The sequence below is a fragment of the Pipistrellus kuhlii genome, unplaced genomic scaffold (genome assembly GCF_014108245.1).
Source record: "Pipistrellus kuhlii isolate mPipKuh1 unplaced genomic scaffold, mPipKuh1.p scaffold_m20_p_2, whole genome shotgun sequence".
Taxonomy (NCBI): Eukaryota; Metazoa; Chordata; class Mammalia; order Chiroptera; family Vespertilionidae; genus Pipistrellus; species Pipistrellus kuhlii.
Window position 1 is genome coordinate 47167004 of NW_023425515.1, and position 20131 is coordinate 47187134.

The 20131-nt window shown below is 40.3% G+C and overlaps 1 protein-coding gene across 2 annotated transcripts in view; it reads left to right on the forward strand.

The window, feature by feature from the left end:
- Window positions 1-15284: 15284 nt before the first annotated feature.
- Window positions 15285-20131, forward strand: part of UBXN7 (UBX domain protein 7) — a 61859-nt gene continuing 57012 nt past the window's right edge. For both annotated transcript variants that reach the window (XM_036447912.2, XM_036447913.2), the window contains exon 1: window positions 15285-15434. In XM_036447912.2, coding sequence (XP_036303805.1) covers window positions 15362-15434 — 73 coding nt within the window. In that variant the 5' untranslated portion in view covers window positions 15285-15361. The remainder of the gene's footprint in view (window positions 15435-20131) is intronic.

The window sequence follows — 20131 nt, forward strand, 5'->3', positions numbered from 1 at the left end:
TTTATGTACTAAGACTTTTATTTGCTATATGGTAGCTCTTATTTGACTGAAAATGTTATTCCTTTCTTACCCTAAATATCTTACTATCACTCTAAATCAGCAACTTTCAACTAGTGTGCCCTAAGAATATTGAAAATAAGCAATACCTGATTATTTAGTCAGGGACACTTATCTCTTTTCCCTTAGATCAGTGGTTGGCAAACCATGGCTCAAGACTCACATGCGGCTCTTTGGCCCCTTGAGTGTGGCTCTTCCACAAAATACCATGGCCTGGGCGAGTCTATTTTTTTAAAATATTTTTTTAATTAAATTATTATCTGTGTACATATTTTAACATTGCCCCCCCTCCTATACATACCCTTCCTCCCCAGAGTTTTGTGTCCATTGGTTGTACTTATATGCATGTATACAAGTCCTTCAGTTGATCTCTTATCTCCATGGGTGAGTCTATTTTTAAGAAATGGCATTAGAAGAAGTTTAAGTTTAAAAAATTTGGCTCTCAAAAGAAATTTCAATTGTTGTGCTGTTGATATTTGAGTTTGCCCACCACTGCCTTAGATTGTCAAACTTAAAAAATGACAACAGCCAACACATCAATAGCCATCTGGTATAAATGCCTTGTCTTCAACCATAAATATATAGGTTATATAATAAGAGTTGAATCTTATTGGTGGTGTCACAAAATAAGGTTGTGTCTGATTGGTTAATTCTTGGTATCAACAATCATTATATACAAGTATAGGCTCCTGATTCTTTTTTTTCCCTCTCTGCAGCAAATTTATTTATCCATTAAACAAAATTTGATTGATTTCTCTGTTTCTTCTCATTACAGCAATGCCTCTGGCATTTCTTGTAATGCTGGCTTGGTGGTGATATACTCTTTTAGCCTTTTTTCTTTTTTTTCCTTTTTTTTTTTTTTTTGCCTGGGAAACTCTTTATTTGACCATCTGTTTTGAATGATAGTATTGCTGGATATAGTAATCTTTGTTTCAGATTCTTGCTTTCCATTACTTTGAGTACTTCATGCTATTTCCTTATGGTCTGTAGAGTTTCTGAGAAGAAATCAGGAGTCAGCCTTATGAGAACTCCTCTGTAGGATTTTTCTTTTCTCTTGCTGCCTTTAAGATTCTCTCTGTCTTTAATTTTTGATATTTAATTATGATGTGTCTGGACCTATTTGGATTCTTCTTCTTTGGGGTTCTCTGTGCCTCCTGGGTAACTTTTTCTTTTACCAAGTTAGAGAAGTTTTCTGTCATTATTTCTTCAAACAGCTTCTCTTTGTCTTTTTCCCCTTTCTGCCTCTTCTGGCACACCTGCTATTTTAATATTATTGCCTTTCACATTGTTTCACAGTTCATTTAAGCTGTCCTCCTGTTTTTTATTTCTGGTTTTCTGATTGAGTGATACTTTCAACTCTCTCTTTTAATTCACTTATTTGATCCTTAGCTTCCCCTAATCTGCTGGGTATTCCTTCTAATGTGTTCTTTATTTGTGCGATGTCATTATTTATCTCATAGTTACATCTTTTTTCATACTGTTGAACATCTTTACCATCATTACTCTGAACTCTGTTTCAGATAAATTTCTTAACTCTGCTTCATTTATTTCTTCTTCTGGAGAATTCTCTACTTCTTTTAATTTGGAATTGTTTCTTTGTATCTTCATTTTGGCTTTCTGTTTGGGTTTGTGACTAAATATTAGGTAGATCCTCTATACCTCTCAATCTCTAGGCAGGACAATGTTAAAAGCTGTTTCTGAATAATTAGATCAGGCAAAGACTCATAGCCTCCAGAGACCACCTCTGTCTACAGACTAATAGGATTCTGACTTGAACTGCCCCCAGGCAATCATCACATGGTGAGAGTTTTTTTTTCAACCGGATGGGGCAGTTACTACTGCCTGGAGGCTAATTGTTATTTTTATTGTCTTAAGTGGCCTTAGGGCAATGTGTTTTCCAATAGGGTTGGTTAACTATCTTCCCCCCAGGCAAGGCAGATGTCTATGTGGGAAAGATGTCCTTTGCTCAGTGACAGCATGACTCAGCCCAGGAAACTTAGGGTGTCTGCCTTCTGAACTCTACCCTCCAAGTACCCAGCCCTGGCTTCTGCCCTCACAGCTCTAGTACACTTTACCCTCCCTCTGCCAGAGCACAAAGTGGGTGACTCCACAGGGAATTTTGTGCATTGGATGTCCTTGCAACATCCACTTACTCTGCCACCATTTTTAATCTCTCCACACCTGATCCTTTAAAAAGTTACTTTGAGCCGGGTCCGGTTTGGCTCAATGGATAGAGCATCGGCTTGGGGACTGAAAGGTCCCGGGTTCGATTTCGGTCAAGGGCATGTACCTTGTTTGCGGGCATATCCCCAGTAGGGGGAGTGCAAGAGGCAGCTGATTGATGACTCTCTCATCAATGTTTCTAACTCTCTCTCTCTCTCCCTTCCTCTCTGTACAAAATCAATAAAATATATTTTATAAAAAGTTACTTTGAAATAAAAAGAATAGGTAATTATTATTATTATTATTATTATTATTATTAAATCAATCAAAATTATACCTATTTTTTTTTGCCAGATCAGCAAAAAAAATTTTTTTTGGGGGGATGTGCCACAGAATTTGAGTAATTAGTATGTGTGCTATGAGATGAAAAAAGGTTGAAAATTGCTGCTCTAAACCATACTCAAGGTCACTCTCTGAAAATTCACTTTTATTTTAGACTTCTTTGAGAGAAACCACAATTCTTTCTCTTCCTACACTTGAAAACTGAGGTTGCCCTTCATTTTTCTTCTTCATCTCTTATGTCTGATCTGTTATTTCTTGACTTAATTTTCTTTTCTTTTTGTCTCTCCTTCTCAATTCTTTTTCCCTCTGCCATTTTCCTCCTACCCCTTTCTCCACTTGCCTCACTTCTTTTCTCTCCTTCCCCTCTCTCCACTTCCCTCCCTCTTTTATTCTTTTTGTTTGTTTTGAACAAAATATTTAATTTTGTTTTCCATCACCCCATTTTATAGCCTCATCTAAAAGTTGTAACATTTTGCTATTCTTATTTAAAACTTTAATAAATCTATAATTATGCCCTGGCTGGTTTAGCTAAGTGATTAGACCCACAGACTAAAGCACATGTGTCAAACACAAGGCCCTCGGGCCAAATCCGTCCCGCCAGGCCTTGCAATGTGGCCCGCACCGCGCTGTCATCACTGCACTCCGCTGCGTTTCCATCACAATGACAGTTTATGACTGTTCAGTAAACCATTCGGCCCGCGATTTAGGCTGGATTTTAGATTTTGGCCCCGTCTCTGATTGAGTTCGACACCCCTAGACTAAAGGGTCAGTGGGTTCAATTCCTGGTCAAGGGCATGTACCTGGGTTGCAGATTCCCTGGTCAAGGGCATATACCTGGAGGTACAGTGATAATGGCACCTAGTTAGGGGGTGTGCGGGAGGCAACCAATTGATGTGTGTCTCTCACATCAATGTTTCTCTCTCTCTCCCCCTCCTCTTCCCTTTCACTCTCTTTAGAAAGCAATGGGAAAAATGTTCTCAGGTGAGGATTACAATAAACAAACAAATAAATAAATCTATAATTTATTATTTTTGTATATCATATGGGGGTCTGGGTCCAATTTTATTTTATTCAGGTGTCATAAATCCATTGGTCCATCTTTTCCTCCAATTATTTGTAAAGTCACTGGTGACATAGTGTCCATATATGTTTGTGTCTATTTCTGGACTCTCTATTTTATACTCTGTCCATGCTCCACAAATGCCACACAGTCTTACTCTATCTTTATAATAATTCTTGATATCTAGTAGGGAAAAATTCCATCTCATTCTACTTCAAAAGCGTCTTGACTATTGTTCATCCTTTCTTTGTTCCTGTATTTAAAAATCACCTCATTACCTGGCTGGTGAGGCTCAGGTGTTGAGCATCGAACCATGCACCAGGAGGTCACTTTTTTTTTTTTTTTTAAGGGATAATTAAAAATTTTTTTAAAAATATATATTTTATTGATTTTTTACAGAGAGGAAGGGAGAGGGGTAGAGAGCTAGAAACATCGACCAGCTGCCTCCTGCACACCCCTACTGGGGATGTGCCCGCAGCCAATGTACATGCCCTTGACCGGAATCGAACCTGGGACCTTTCTAGTCTGCAGACCGACGCTCTATCCACTGAGCCAAACCGGTTTCGGCAAGGGGGTCACTGTTTGATGCCACAATTCTTACTTTTTTACGAGATTAATCTAAAAATCACACCACTGTAGAACTAAAATACAGAAAAACTTCCTGAATAACCAACGAAAGACTCACTGGAGAGAACCCTGATTCCTGAGCACCGAAAGTGGAGTCTGATTAGACACTGGTAGGACAGGTGGAGGCACGACACTGGTAGGATGGGCTCCCACAAATAGCAACTGAAGTTCCAGAGATATCTCAACTGTGGGAGGTCACCACTGAGAACTCTGAGCTCTCATCCCCAAGCTGGACCTCCTAGCAGAGAGTACCAGAACTAAGAAGGATACCCACATAATTTCTGGCTGTGAAAAGCAGTGGGGTTGTTGCCTGCCAGGGAGAGATGAATGGAAATTCAGGCACTCTCTTAAAGAGCCATTGTACAAAATTCCCTGTGGAGCCACCCACTTTGTGCTCTGGCAGAGGGAGTGCAGAGTGGACTGGAGCTGTGTGAGCAAAAGTCAGGATTGGAGACTCAGATCTTAGAACTCAGAAGGCAGACACCCCTGGTTTCCTGTGCTGAGTCATGCCCTCAGGCATCGGAGTACATCTCCCCCCCCCCCCCCCCAGACATTTTCCTTGCCTCTGGGGAAAACAGTTGACCTACCCTATTGGCAAACACTTGGCTCTAAAACCATTTAAGACTATAAAAATAACAATTAGCCTCCAGGCAGTAGCAACTACCCCACCCTGTTGAAAAAACTCTCACTACACTTGAGGACAATTTCCTGGGGGAAATTCAAGAGGAATCCTATCAGTCTGTAGGCAGGGGCAGTCTCTGGAGGCACTGAGTCTTTGTTTGATCTAATTAATTAGAATTAGCATTTGACACTGTCCCACACTAGTGATTGAGAGGTGTAGAGGATCTATCTAATATAATCAGAAAACCAAAATGAGGAGACAAAAAACAACCCCCCAAGTGAAAGAACTAGAGAATTCTCCAGAAGAAGAGATAAATAAAGCAGAGATAAGGAATTTATCTGAAACAGAGTTCAGAGTAATGATGGTAAAGATGCTCAACAGCATGAAAAAAGATATAGTAACTATAAAAACAGAAATAAATAACAACATAGCACAAATAAAGAACACATTAGAAGGAATACCCAACAGATTAGGGGAAGTTGAAAATTGAATCAATGAATTAGAAGACAGGGTTGAAGAAATCACTCAATCAGAGAATCAAAAAGAAGAAACAATTAAAAACCAGGAGGGCAGCTTAAGAGAGCTGTGGGACAATGTGAAACATAACAATATTAGAATAGCAGGTGTGCCAGAAAAGGCAGTAAGGGAGAAAGGAATAGAGAACATTTTTAAAGAAATAGAGGCAGAAAACTTCTTTAACCTGGTAAGGAAAAAGTTACACAAGTTCAGGAAGCACAGAGAACCCCAAAGAGTAAAAACCCAAACAGGACCACACCCAAATAACAAAAATTAAAGACAAAGAGAGAATCTTAAAGGCAGCAAGAGAAAAGCAAATTGTTACTGACAAAGGAGCTCCCATACCTGATTTCTCATCAGAAACTTAAAGGCCAGAAGGGAATGGCAGGAAGTACTCAAGGCAATGGAAAGCAAGAATCTTAAACAAAGGTTACTATTTCCAAGAAGGCTATCATTCAAAATAGACAGTAAAATAGCTTCCCAGACAAAAAAAGGCTAAAGGAGTATATCACCATCAAGTCAGTATTACAAAAAATGCTAAAAGGACTGCTGTAATGAAAAGAAGAAGCAGAGAAATCTAGGCATACAGAATTAAAATGGCAATACATAAGTACCTATCAATAATAACCCTACTAGTAAGTGAAAATGGATTAAGTGCTCCAATCAAAAGGCATAGAGTAGCTGAATCGATACAAAAACATGACCCAACCATATGCTGTCTACAAGAGACCCACCTCAGAACAAAAGACACACACAGGATAATGAGAGTAAAGGGATGGAAAAAAATTTTTCATGCAAATGGAAAAGAAAAAAAAGCTGGAGTAGCAATACTCATATCTGACAAAATAGACTTCAAAATGAAGGCCATCACAAGAGACAACAAATATCATATACATAATACGAAAGGGATTGATCCAACAATATATATAACCCTGGTAAACATATATGTACCAAATATAGGAGCACCTAAATATTGGGTAGGCAACTAAGTAATTGCGGATTTAAAAAGAAAATCAAAGACAATTTTTTTTATGGAACTAAATAACTTTATTCTGTAATGTATTGCCCATTTTGATCAATGACCTTTTGCCATCTTTCAGGCAGCATCATAATCCCACGTTCAAAAAACTTCTGGTTTTTATTAGCAAAAAACTGAATCAGGTACGATTTGACATCATCATCATTACTGAAATTTTTACCATTCAAGGAGTTTTGTAAAGATCGAAACAAAAAGTAATCAGATGGTGCAAGGTCAGGACTATATGGTGGATGTGGCAAAACATCCCAACCAAGCTCCATTAATTTTTGCCGAGTGACCAAAGATGTGTGTGGCCTTGCATTGTCATGATGGAATACAACACCTTTTCGATTTGTCAATTCGGGCCACTTTTCTTCAACTGCATTGTTTAATTTTGTTAGTTGTTCAATGTAGACATCAGAATTGATCGTTTGGTTGGGTGGTAAGAGTTCAAAGTAGACAATTCCTTTGTAATCCCACCAAACTGATAACAAAACCTTCTTTTGATGAATATCAGCTTTTGATGTTGTTTGAGTTGGTTCACCTGGCCTGCTCCACGATCTTTTCTGCTTGATATTGTTGTAAACAACCCATTTTTCATCGCCAGTTATCAGTCGTTTTTAAAATGGATCATTTTCATTACGTTTCTTTAGCAAATGGCAGCTGCTAATGCGTTGCGTTAACTGTGATTCTTTCAGTTCGTGAGGAACCCATGTATCGAGTTTTTGAACATAGCCAAGTTGTTTTAAGTGATTTTCAATGCATGTATGTGATACATGAAGCTTCTCTGCAATCTCACGTGTTGTACTGTGACAGTCCGAATTGATTATTGCTTTGATTAGGGCGTCATCAACTTCAACTGGACGACCAGAGCGTTTTTCATCTTTGAGTGAAAAATCACCAGAACGAAATTTGGCAAACCAATTTTGACACTGCCGTTCTTTTAAGGCTTCGTCACCATAAACAGCACATAACTTTTTATGAGCTTGCGATGCGTTTTTCCCTTTGCGGAAATAAAAAAGCAAAATATGACGAAAATGTTCCTTTTGATTTTCCATTTTTCAACGAACCCCAAACGAAAACTACAAAACAGATCAAAAAACTTTTTTTACTGATTAACAGCTGAATAGCCAACTATCAAATAACAAAATGTGTTTTACATTTGTACTACGTCTGCAAACCTAAAAATTCAACTGAAGCCATATATGTGTGAAACCCGCAATTACTTAGCTGCCGACCCAATATATAAAAAAAACTTCTAGAGGATTTTAATGAAGAGCTCGACAACAATACAGTAGGGGACTTTAACACCCCTCTGACTTCACTGGATAGATCTTCCAGACAAAAACTTAATAAGAAAACAGTGACTTTAAAGGACACACTGGATCAGATAGATTTAATTGACATTTATATTGGGTCGGCAGCTAAGTAATTGCGGGTTTCACACATATATGGCTTCAGTTGAATTTTTAGGTTTGCAGACGTAGTACAAATGTAAAACACATTTTGTTATTTGATAGTTGGCTATTCAGCTGTTAATCAGTAAAAAAAGTTTTTTGATCTGTTTTGTAGTTTTCGTTTGGGGTTCGTTGAAAAATGGAAAATCAAAAGGAACATTTTCGTCATATTTTGCTTTTTTATTTCCGCAAAGGGAAAAACGCATCGCAAGCTCATAAAAAGTTATGTGCTGTTTATGGTGACGAAGCCTTAAAAGAACGGCAGTGTCAAAATTGGTTTGCCAAATTTCGTTCTGGTGATTTTTCACTCAAAGATGAAAAACGCTCTGGTCGTCCAGTTGAAGTTGATGACGCCCTAATCAAAGCAATAATCAATTCGGACTGTCACAGTACAACACGTGAGATTGCAGAGAAGCTTCATGTATCACATACATGCATTGAAAATCACTTAAAACAACTTGGCTATGTTCAAAAACTCGATACATGGGTTCCTCACGAACTGAAAGAATCACAGTTAACGCAACGCATTAGCAGCTGCCATTTGCTAAAGAAACGTAATGAAAATGATCCATTTTAAAAACGACTGATAACTGGCGATGAAAAATGGGTTGTTTACAACAATATCAAGCAGAAAAGATCGTGGAGCAGGCCAGGTGAACCAACTCAAACAACATCAAAAGCTGATATTCATCAAAAGAAGGTTTTGTTATCAGTTTGGTGGGATTACAAAGGAATTGTCTACTTTGAACTCTTACCACCCAACCAAACGATCAATTCTGATGTCTACATTGAACAACTAACAAAATTAAACAATGCAGTTGAAGAAAAGTGGCCCGAATTGACAAATCGAAAAGGTGTTGTATTCCATCATGACAATGCAAGGCCACACACATCTTTGGTCACTCGGCAAAAATTAATGGAGCTTGGTTGGGATGTTTTGCCACATCCACCATATAGTCCTGACCTTGCACCATCTGATTACTTTTTGTTTCGATCTTTACAAAACTCCTTGAATGGTAAAAATTTCAGTAATGATGATGATGTCAAATCGTACCTGATTCAGTTTTTTGCTAATAAAAACCAGAAGTTTTTTGAACGTGGGATTATGATGCTGCCTGAAAGATGGCAAAAGGTCATTGATCAAAATGGGCAATACATTACAGAATAAAGTTATTTAGTTCCATAAAAAAAATTGTCTTTGATTTTCTTTTTAAAATCCGCAATTACTTAGTTGCCTACCCAATAGAACATTTCACTCAGCAGAATATACATTCTTCTCAAGTGCACATGGATCGTTCAAAGATAAATTACTTTTTTAGGACACAAAACATGTCTCTACAAGTTTAAGAAGATTGAAATCATCTCAAGCATCTTCTCAAATCACAGTGGAATGAATTAGAAATCAACTACAGTAAAAACACCCAAAAACATTCAAACACATGGTGGCTAAATAACATGTTATTAACAATGAATGGGTTACCAATGAGATCAAGAAATAAATAAAAAAAATTCCTGGAAACAAATGAAAATGAACACACAGCAACTCAAAATCTCTGGAACACAGCAAAAGCAGTCCTGAGAGGGAAGTTCATACCATTGCAGGCATACCTCAAAAAAACAAGAAAAAGCAACAATAAAGGAACCCTACAACTTAAAGAACTAGAAAGAGAACAAGAAAAGCCCAGAGAAAGTAGAAGGAAAAAATAAAACTTAGAGTGAAATAACATAAAGATTGAAAAAACAATAAAAAAAAATCAATGAAACCAAGAGCTGGTTCTTTGAAAAGATAAACAAAATTGATAAACTATTAGCCAAACTCATCAAGAAACAAAAGAGAGAGGACTCAAATAAATAAAATCAGAAATGAAAATGGAAAAATAACCACTGACATCACAAAAATACAGAGGATTGTAAGAAAATACTATGAACGACTATATGCCAATAAGCTGGACATGTGGATGAAACGGACAAATTCCTAGAAAAATACAATCTCCCAAAACTGAATCAGGAGGAATCAGAAAACCTGAATAGGCCAATAACAACTGATGAAATAGAAGCAATAATTTAAAAAAAATTCCCAGCAAATAAAAGCCCAAGACCAGATGGCTTCACAGAGGAGTTTTCCCAAATAGTCAAAGAAGAACTAACACCTATACTCCTCAAACTATTTCAAAAGATCCAAGAGGAGGGAACACTTCCAAACTCTTTTTTATGAAGCCAGCATTTTCCTAATTCCAAAACCAGATAAAGACCACAAAGAGAGAGAATTCCAGGCCAATATCCCTAATGAACATAAATGCTAAAAACCTTAACAAAATATTAGCAAATTGTATCCAACAAGATATTTTAAAAAAATCATACACCATGACCAAGTGAGAATTATTCCAGGGATGTAAGACTGGTACAATATTTGCAGATCAATAAACATTATACATCACATAAACAAATTGAAAGACAAAAATCACATGATTATATCAATTGATGCAGAAAAAGCATTCGACAAAATCCAACACCCATTTTTGATAAAAACTCAGCAAAGGGGGAATAGAGGGAGCATAACTTAACGTGTTAAAGGCCACATATGACAAATTTACAGCGAACATCACACTCAATGGGCAAAAGCTCAAAGCATGTCCCCTAAGAACGGAACAAGGCAGGGATGTCTGGTTTCACGACTTATTCAACACAGTCCTGGGATGCCTAGCCCTGAAGAGGAAATAAAAGGCATCCAAATGATATTGCACACAGAAAACCGTAAAGACTCCACCAAAATACTACTAGATTTGAAAAATGAATTTGGCAATGTAGCAGGATACAAAGTTAGTACCCCAAAATCAATGGCTTTTTTATACTCCAATAATGAATTCTCAGAAAGAGAAACTAAATAAATAATCCCATTTACCATTGCAATAAAAAATTAAGATACTTAGGAATAAACTTAAACAAGGAGGCAAAAGACCTATACTAGGAAAACTATCGGACATTTAAAATAAGAGATAGAGGAGGATATAAACAAGTGGAAGAATATACCATGTTCATAAATTGGTAGCATCAACATCAACATTAAAATGTCCATTCTACCCAAAGCAATCTACAGATTCAGTGTAATCCCTATTAAAATACCAATGAGATGTTTCTTAGAGATAGAAGAAATACTCCAAAATTTTATATGAAATAAAAAAGGACCCTGAATAGCTGCAGCAATCTTGAGAAAGAAAAATAAAGTTGGAGGAATCACAATACCAGATTTCAAGTTATAGTACAAAGCCACTGTAATCAAAACAATCTGGCACTGGCACAAGAACAGGCATATATTAATAGATCAATGGAACAGAACATAGAACACAGAAATTGACCCAAGCCATTATGCTCAATTAATATTTGGCAAAGGGGGCAAGAGCATACAATGGAGTCAAGAGAGTCTCTTCAATAAATGGTGTTGGGAAAATTAGACAGATACATGCAAAAAACTGAAACTAGATCACCAACTTACACTATACTAAGAATAAACTGAAAATGTATAAAAGACTTAAATGTAAGTTGTGAAACCATAAAAGTCTTAGGAGAAACGATAGACAGCAAAATCTCAGGCATCTCTATAGCAATATTTTTACAGATACATCCCTAAGGCAAAGGAAATGAAGGAGAAAATAAACAAATGGGACTCCATCAAAATAAAAAGCTTCTGCACAACAAAAGCAACCATCAACAAAAATACAAGAGAGCCCACTACATTGGAGGACATATTTGCCAATGATAGATCTGATAAAGGGTTAATGTCCAAATTATATTAGGAACTCATACAATTTAACAGAATGAAGTAAAACAATCCAATTAAAAAATGGGCAAAGGACCTAAATAGGCAGTTCTCCAAAGAGAACACAAAGATGGCCAAGAGACATGAAAAAATGCTCAAAGTTACTGATCATCAGAGAGATGCAAATTAAAACGACAATGAGGTACACCTCATACCTGTCAGAATGGCTACCTCAACAAATCAACAAATGATAAGTGCTGGTGAGGATGTGGGGGGAAAAGGGGAAACATGGTCTACTCCTGGGGCTGTGCAGGAGGCAGCTGGTCGATGTTTCTCTCTCATTGATGTTTCTAGCTCTCTATCCCTCTCCCTTCCTCTCTGTAAAAAATCATTAAAATATATATATTTTTAAAAAGCCCTGGTACATTTCTACCATGAAATACTATGCAGTTAAAAAGAAAAAATCTCGCCAAGACCGGTTTGGCTCAATGGATAGAGTGTTGGCTTGGGGACTGAAAGGTCCCGGGTTCGATTCTGGTCAAGGGCATGTACCTTGGTTGCGGGCATATCCCCAGTAGGGGGTGTGCAAGAGGTAGCTGATCGATGTCTATCTCTCATCGATGTTTCTAACTCTCTATCTCTCTCCCTTCCTCTCTGTAAAAAATCAATAAAATATATTTAAAAAAAGAAAAAGAAAAAATCTCTTACCCTTTGAGATAGCATGGAGGGACCTGGAGAGTATCATGCTAAGTGAAATAAGCCAGTAAGAGAAAGAGAAATATTACATGATGGCACTCATATGTGGAATCTAAGTAACAAAATAAACTGATGACCGGAGTGGATCCAGAGACATAGAAGCATGGAACAGAGTGCAGAATTCCCTAGGGAAGGCGGAGAAGGGTGGGTGGGTAGGAATAAATAAATTGAAGACCTTGTATGCATATATGCCTAACCCATGAGCACAGACAATAGGGTGGCGAAGGCCTGGGGTTGGGGCAGAGGATGGGGTGTGTGTGTGTGTGGACTGGAGGAGGTCAATGGGGGGAAAAACGGGACATATGTAATATTTTCAACAATAAAAATTATAAAAAATATTAAATTCCTGGGTAAAAATAAATAAAAATCTGTATTTTTTTGAATTTTAAGACTTGGAAATAAACATCCAGATCTCATTATTAGCCTTTCCACTTAATGGAGGTTCAGTGATAATTGCGTCTAGTTATTGTAGTCAACGGTATTATACCATTTTATTTGGAGCCTGATTTTGCATGTTTGGCTATCCTGACTCAGCCTTTTGGATTAAGGCCTTAGGAAGGAAGAGATCACATTGTTTCTTGCTCTGGTTTCCCCCTCTTTTTGCACCCATGTGCCAATGTTAACCAAACAGCTTCCCAAATCCATGACTGGTCCCTGGGATTCCTAAACCCACATAGGGAACTGCAGCAACCTGAAAGGCGGTGCCAGGATCAATCTTTGCCATTTAACTGGCAATGCTCACAATTAGGAATCTGCTTTATTTTTTGAACTTTTGTTTTCAGAGGGGAAGAGACAGAAACATCAATGATGAGAATGCATCATTGATCAGCTGCCTCCTGCATGCCCCCCTACCGGAGACCAAGCCCACAACGGGGACATGTGCCCTTGACCGGAACTGAACCCAGAACCCTTCAGTCTGCAGGCCGACCCTCTATCCACTGAGTGAAACTGCTAGGGTAGGAATCTGCTTTCTTATACACCAGTCATATCTTCCTGAAACGACATAACCTTGTATTTACCTTGACTTTGTTATCTCTTGGTTCACCCCAATGGCACATTTATAGACTCTTAGGATAAGGTCAATTATCCAAATGACTCATCCCATCTTTTCTTGGACCATTTCATATTTAGATGCAAGATATGTAGGTGTGGTTGGGAGGTGGGAAGCTAGAACTTACACTGAGTCTCTTTAACTTTATTCTCAAGGAGGGAGATCATCAGATTTGAGTGTACCCCTATAACTGTTTTTAAAAATACTAAGGTCTGGCCAGGTGGCTCAGTTGGTTGTAGCATCGTCCGTACATCAAAAGATTGTGTGTTTGATCCCCAGTTGGGAGGTGCATGTTTCTCTTTCATACCAATGTGTGTTTTTTCTTTATTTCTCTTCCTCTCCCTCTAGAAAAATCAATAAAGTTGGCCAGTGTGGCTCAGTGGTTGAGTGTTGACCTATGAATCAGGAAGTCATGGATCGAATCCCTGTCAGGGCCGAAATCTGGGTTGCTGGCTGGATCCCTAGTAGGGGGCATGCAGGAGGCAGCCAATCAATGATTCTCTGTCATCATTGGTGTTTCTATCTCTTTCCCTTCCTCTCTGAAATAAAAAAAATATTAAAAAAATCAATAAACACATATACCTGATGAGGATTTTAAAAATATTTAAAATTATGTAAGTAATGTACTACTATTGCCTTCGTTTAAAAATAAAAGATAGCTCCAGCTGGTTTGGCTCAGATAGGGTGCTGGCCTGTGGACTGAAGGGTCCCGGTTTCAATTCCAGTCAAGTGGCACTTACCTTGGTTTCAGGCTCAATGCCCAGCCCAGAAGGAAGGCAACCAATCCATATGTTTCTCTCACTTGTATGTTTCTCTCTCTCTGTCTCTTCCTCTCCCTCCTACCCCTTCTAAAAATCAATGGAAAAATATCCTTGGGTGAGGATTAACAAAATAAATGCATACATAAATAGGATAAGAACCTCCTCAAAATCCCTTTCACCACCTGCCTATTGCCTTCCTCTCTAGGGGTAACCATTATCATTTTGAGGACACCTTGCAAGTACCCTTTCTATACATTTTTTTTCATCTTCTGTATATACATACACACTCCTTCCTTCCTTCCTTCCTTCCTTCCTTCCTTCCTTCCTTCCTTCTTCCTTCCTTCCTTCCTTTTTCTTCTTCTTCTTCTTCTTCTTCTTCTTCTTCTTCTTCTTCTTCTTCTTTTTTTTTTTTTTTTTTTTTTTTTTTTTTTTTTTTTTTTTTTACATAAATGACACCTCTTCGCTTTGTAGGTGAGGAAACTAACTGGAACCTGGAGGGGAGCCATACTGACAAATTTACTGAAGGAAAGTGGACTGGACAATAGTTTATCAGAATCTACCATGTGTTAACTCCGCACCAAGTGCTTTATTGGCAGGAAGGGTTCTGGTATTTTACTTCCATTGGATGGGTCCCCGCACGAGGTCAGCTGTGCAATTAGTTTAGAGGTTGGGAAGCACTGCGGAAAAAGTCCCTTCAGTGCAATGATGTAGCATTTGTATTTTGATGGGAGCTACAGGAGGACTTAGCAGAAGGCAACGGAGCTGCAAAAAAAGGAGGGGGAAAAAATGTCATAGGCAGTTGGGTCTGTCCATAAGGCTTGTGAAACTGAAACGCGAAAAGCCTGCTACCTGCCAAGCCCGAAAATTCCTTCGGAAACCAGAAAACCAATACTGCGTCTAGAGAAGAATGGCCTTGGAGCTTGGAGAGCAAAGGCACCAGAGGCTGCAAAGAAGCCTGCGGCCGGCCGCCGCGAGCAACGGACCAGCCAACCTGGAGCAGAGACCACTGGTGGACGCGCCGGGCAGTGCGCCTGCGCCGACGCCGGCGGGGGCGGGGCCTGGGGGCGGGGCCTGGCGGCGGCCTCTGCGCCTGCGCAAACCGCGCGGCGCGGTGGGGGAGGGCGGCCCGTGTGTGTCTGTGTTGTTGTTCCGCGGCAGCGGCGGCGGCGGTAAGATGGCTGCCCACGGGGGCTCCGCGGCGTCCTCGGCGCTGAAGGGGTTAATCCAGCAGTTCACCGCCATCACCGGTAAGAGGCCGCGGCTACCGGAAGGTGGAAGAGTGGGGTCTGGCGCGGGCGGCATGTCCGCCCCGGGCTTCCCCCCCTCACCTTCTTGCTTTCCCCGCAGCTCCCGTCCTCCTCTCTCCTGAGGAGGAGGCGGCGGCGGCGGCGGCGGCGGCGGCGGGTCTCCGGGTTCAGGCGGCAGACTGCCTCCCCCTCCCCCCACGCAAACCCCCAAACCCCGGTTCTCGGTCTCCTTGTGGTGTGGAGGGAGGCTCCCCACCCCCTGTCAGCCCAGACCCGGAGGATGGGCCGAGCCCATCCGCCCCCCGCCGCCGGCCCAGGGACCTGGGGGGGAGGGGGCAGAGGTGGGGGGCCGCACCCGGGCCACCGCCCTCTTCCTTCTTCACCACCATCATCTCTTTTCTGTGCATCCTTGGGGTGCAGGGCATCATCCCCTTCTCTCCTTCCTTTCTCCCTCGGCCAGGTCATTCTCTCCCTCTCCCCGGCCTGCCCTTCCCTTGTCTGGGCCCCTCGGAGCCATGGCTGGTGGCCCTGGAGTGGCTGGGGCCTCCCGTCCTTAACGGCGGCGCCTTAACCGATCCCGCGGGATAGGCCGCCCGAAAGGGAGGGCTGCGGAGGAGCACCTTCCAGTGTGAGGTTTTAAGAGGAGAATGAGGGGACCCCACCCCCCGCCCCCAACTTAATAGGGTAGGCCTGGAGGAATCCTGGGTGACGTTCCCCACCTCCCCATAATAAAACCAAGGCTGAGTGAGACCATGGCGCCGGGGCCTCCTGCTGATAAAATAAGGATGGCGGCAGAAACTTCTTTGAGAGAAAAATCAGTTTCTGCATGTCAGTAATTCCCCACACTCTCGGTTTCTATTTTCCCTTGGACCCTGGCAAAGGCCGCACGCAGAACCTCTCACCGCCCGGAGGAAAGGCCCTAAAGCCATTCTGTGAATTCTCTGTGGCTTGTTTCTCTGTCTGATGGTGCTGAACTTTTTTTTGCATGAGTTATTAGAGGGCGGAGCAAATGATGAAGTTCTCTGTGGAGTGATTTGAGAGAAGTGTACTTCGTTGTGCCCTAGTATGATTTTGCCCGTTCTAAATTGTCATTTTGGAAAGAGGTCAGAATATTAGGTGTTTTTTTTTAGATCTCTCCTTTATCTGATAATTTCTTAGATGCAGAGAACGGAACGGGCTCCACTGTTAATGTAGGTAGTGTTTGAGGTGCAAGATCTGGTTAAATAAAATTTTACATTGTTTTAGCTACTGCAGGTTGTATGCAAGTTGCTGTTTTACAATTAAAACTAGTTTTATTTTTTTTGATTTGCAATTATAGCTAGATGTTTGATGCATTAGTCTGTAGGTATGAAACATCACGTCAAAATAGGTTAAGTAAAATTTGTAATTAAATTGGAATGAAGAGTGGAATAACTTTTCTTAATATTTAAAAACGTTTGTGATTAAAGAGGTAATGGGTTTCCCAATGGTTAAGCAGATCATTGTTATTGAGAAAATGATGAAATTATTGTGTACATAAGTTAATACATATTGTTGATTATGTTTATATAGAAAAATCTTTGTAGAGAATAAGGTATTGAAGATTATTAATCTTTTATTCAGGTTTTTTAGAGATGGTTTAATATGCTACCTGTTTAATTTTAGTTTTTATGCTATCCTACCACCCCTTAAGGAACTCAGATGGTTTTAACCTCATTATTTCTTCTAGTGCAACATTTTTGTTAGATATAGTCAAAACCTAGAGTGTGGTGAGATGCAGTGACTCACTTAAAGGCTTTAATTCCGTTTCTGTCTTTATCTACATGGCTTATTTCTTGGTCACAGGCTTTTCTATTTCTGAGTCAAGTTGGAGACCTTCAGTAGACTATGGTATCTGTAAGACTGCAAAAGGGAAAATACCTTAGGTTCTTAATGTATTATAAATTTCTATTAAGTTTTGGGGATTTTTAAACTTTTATTTTTTATAAATAGTGATGAACTATTAGAAACATGATTGACTTCATTAGTCTTTTTTCATGTATCTTAATAAAATTTGGGGTTCTGACCACATATATCACATCTATATTTAAATTGTAGTATTTATGGTAAAAGGATCCTATCTAATAAAAGAGTAACATGCAAATGCCTTTATCTCTGCTAAACCCACCAGCCACACCCACCAGCCAATCAGGAGTGAGTATGCAAATTAATCCAACCAAGATGGCTGCAGCCAGGGAGGGAGCAGGAGGCTTGGGTTTCCTCACAATGGAGGAAGCCAAGCTTTCTGCACACCCTGGCCTGCCATGGCCTCAGCTTAAGGCTACAAAGTTTCAATTATAGAAGATAAATCCCAGGTACCAGGGCCTCCTCTTGGGTTGCTGGGGGGCGTGGCCAGCCTGCCAACCACCAAAGGCCCCTCACCCAGGCCCCCCCATGCCTCAAGAGAACCCCAACCCTGATCCAGGACACCCTTCAGGGCAAACCAGCCAGTCCTCACCTGTGCACCAGGCCTCTATCCTATCTAATAAAAGCTTAATATGCAGATTGACCATCACTCTAACACACAAGATGGCTGCCCCCATGTGATCAAAGATCCTGTCCCCATGTGGACACAAGATGGCCACCACAGGATGGCCAGTAGGGGAGGGCCGTTGGGAGGGATCAGGCCAGCAAAGGAGGGCAGTTGTGGGCAATCAGGCCAGCTGGGGAGGGTAGTTGGGAGGGACCAGGCCTGCAAGGGATGGCAGTTGGGGGTGATTAAGCCTGCAGGGGAGGGCAATTAGGGGTGACCAGGCTGGCAGAGGAGGGAAGTTGGGGGTGACCAGGCCTGTAGGGAAGGGCAGTTAGGGGGGACCCAGGCCTGAAGGGGAGAGCAGTTGGGGTGACCAGGCCTGCAGGGGAGGGCAGTTAGGCCACACATATACAAAATACACGGATGTAATCAGAATAATTTTCCCCTTCCCCTTCACCTGAGGCTATATATTTTTAATAATAAAAGTGTAATATACTAATTAGACCAGACAGGTGAACAACCTTCTGGACGAAGCCAGGGCTGTGAGGGTTGAGTCCCTGCACGAATTTCTAGAACATATTATATAAATTGATTTTAGAGAGAGAGGAAATGAGAGGGAGGGAGGAAGGGAGGGGAAGAGAGAGAAAAACAGAAACACTGATGTGAGATTGGTTGCCTCCCATAAGCGCCCTGACCAGGGATCAAACTGGCAACCTGGGTAGGAGCCCTGACCAGGAATTGAACCCGAGACCTTTTGGCATATGGGATGATGCTCCAACCAGCTAAGCCACACTCGCCAGGGCAATCAGATTAATTCTTGAGATAAGCAATACACTATAAAATAGGTAAAAATTAATAGGTAATTAGAAGGTAGACAAAATGTGAGGGAAGAGAAAATACTCTGAGAAGACAAGTTTGTTACTTTAGAATGCTAAAGACTTGTGCATAGTAGACATGCACTTAAAGTATAGAACCTAAGTTGTAAAAGAGATCTTAGTTTAATGTTTCTCTAAAGTTTTGAATGAATTCATATTTGTTATAGAAATTAGGAGCTGTTGTGTGTGGTATTTGGGTTTGTGGCTAATTTCTATTCATAGTCTTTTCTACAATACATTTCTCTTGGGTATTAAAATGTGTTTTAAGTTCTCTTTCAGGAAAGGTGGTTGCAAGTATTCTAGAAGTCAAAAGAAAACTCTGGAATTTTAAGAACTATTTCAAAATGTGATAATGACGTTTGAACAGAAATTTTGGGATGAACTTTTTTTTTTTTTGAGTTGTGAATAGAATCTTACTAACAACTTAAGTATTTATTGATAGACTGCTGTGTGCCAGGCATTGTTCAGATCCAGGGAATAATGCCATGAGCAGTTCAGGGTGTATGTCCTCAAAAATCTTAAAGATTAACGGAAATACAGATACATACATCAGTGTTGTAATATGGTGGGGAAATGGTAAGATTCACAAAAGCGGGAGGTCAAGAAAGGCTTCCCAGAAGAAATAACTTCTTAGCTAAAACCTAGAGGAGAGCCCTGGGCCAGGTAGCTTACTTGGTCAGAGCATTGTCCCAGTACACCAAGGTTTGGGGTTCGATCCTTGGTTAGGGCACATACAGGAGTCAACCAATGAATACATGAATAAGTAGAACAACAAATCTCTCAAATTAATAAATAAAATTAAAAAAATAAATAAAACCTAGAGGAGAGATATTCCTAGCAGGAGGAACATAGTAAAAGCCTGGAAGAGATAGGGATAGACATATATACATACAGAAACAAGAAAGCAGAGCCCTGACTGGTTTGGCTCAGTGGATAGAGCGTCGGCCTGCGGACTGAAAGGTCCCAGGTTTGATTCTAGTCAAGGGCATTTACCTTGGTTGCAGGCACATCTTCAGTAGGAGGTGTACAGGAGGCAGCTGATCGATGACTCTCTCTCATTGATGTTTCTAACTCTCTATCCCTCTCCCTTCCTCTGTAAAAAATCAGTAAAACATATTAACAGAAAAGCAGAGACAATAGGTTTAGGGAATTGATAATTCCAAATGAGTAGAGCTTAGCTAGTGGGAGATGCAATAAATGGAGCTGAATAGATTAATTGGGTGCTAGATTAGGAGGGGCCTTGCAACCCATGTTAAGAAATCTTGAATTCTGAGTATAGTGGGAATCAACTAAATTTTTATTTTTTTCTTAATTGCAACATTTTTATTAAA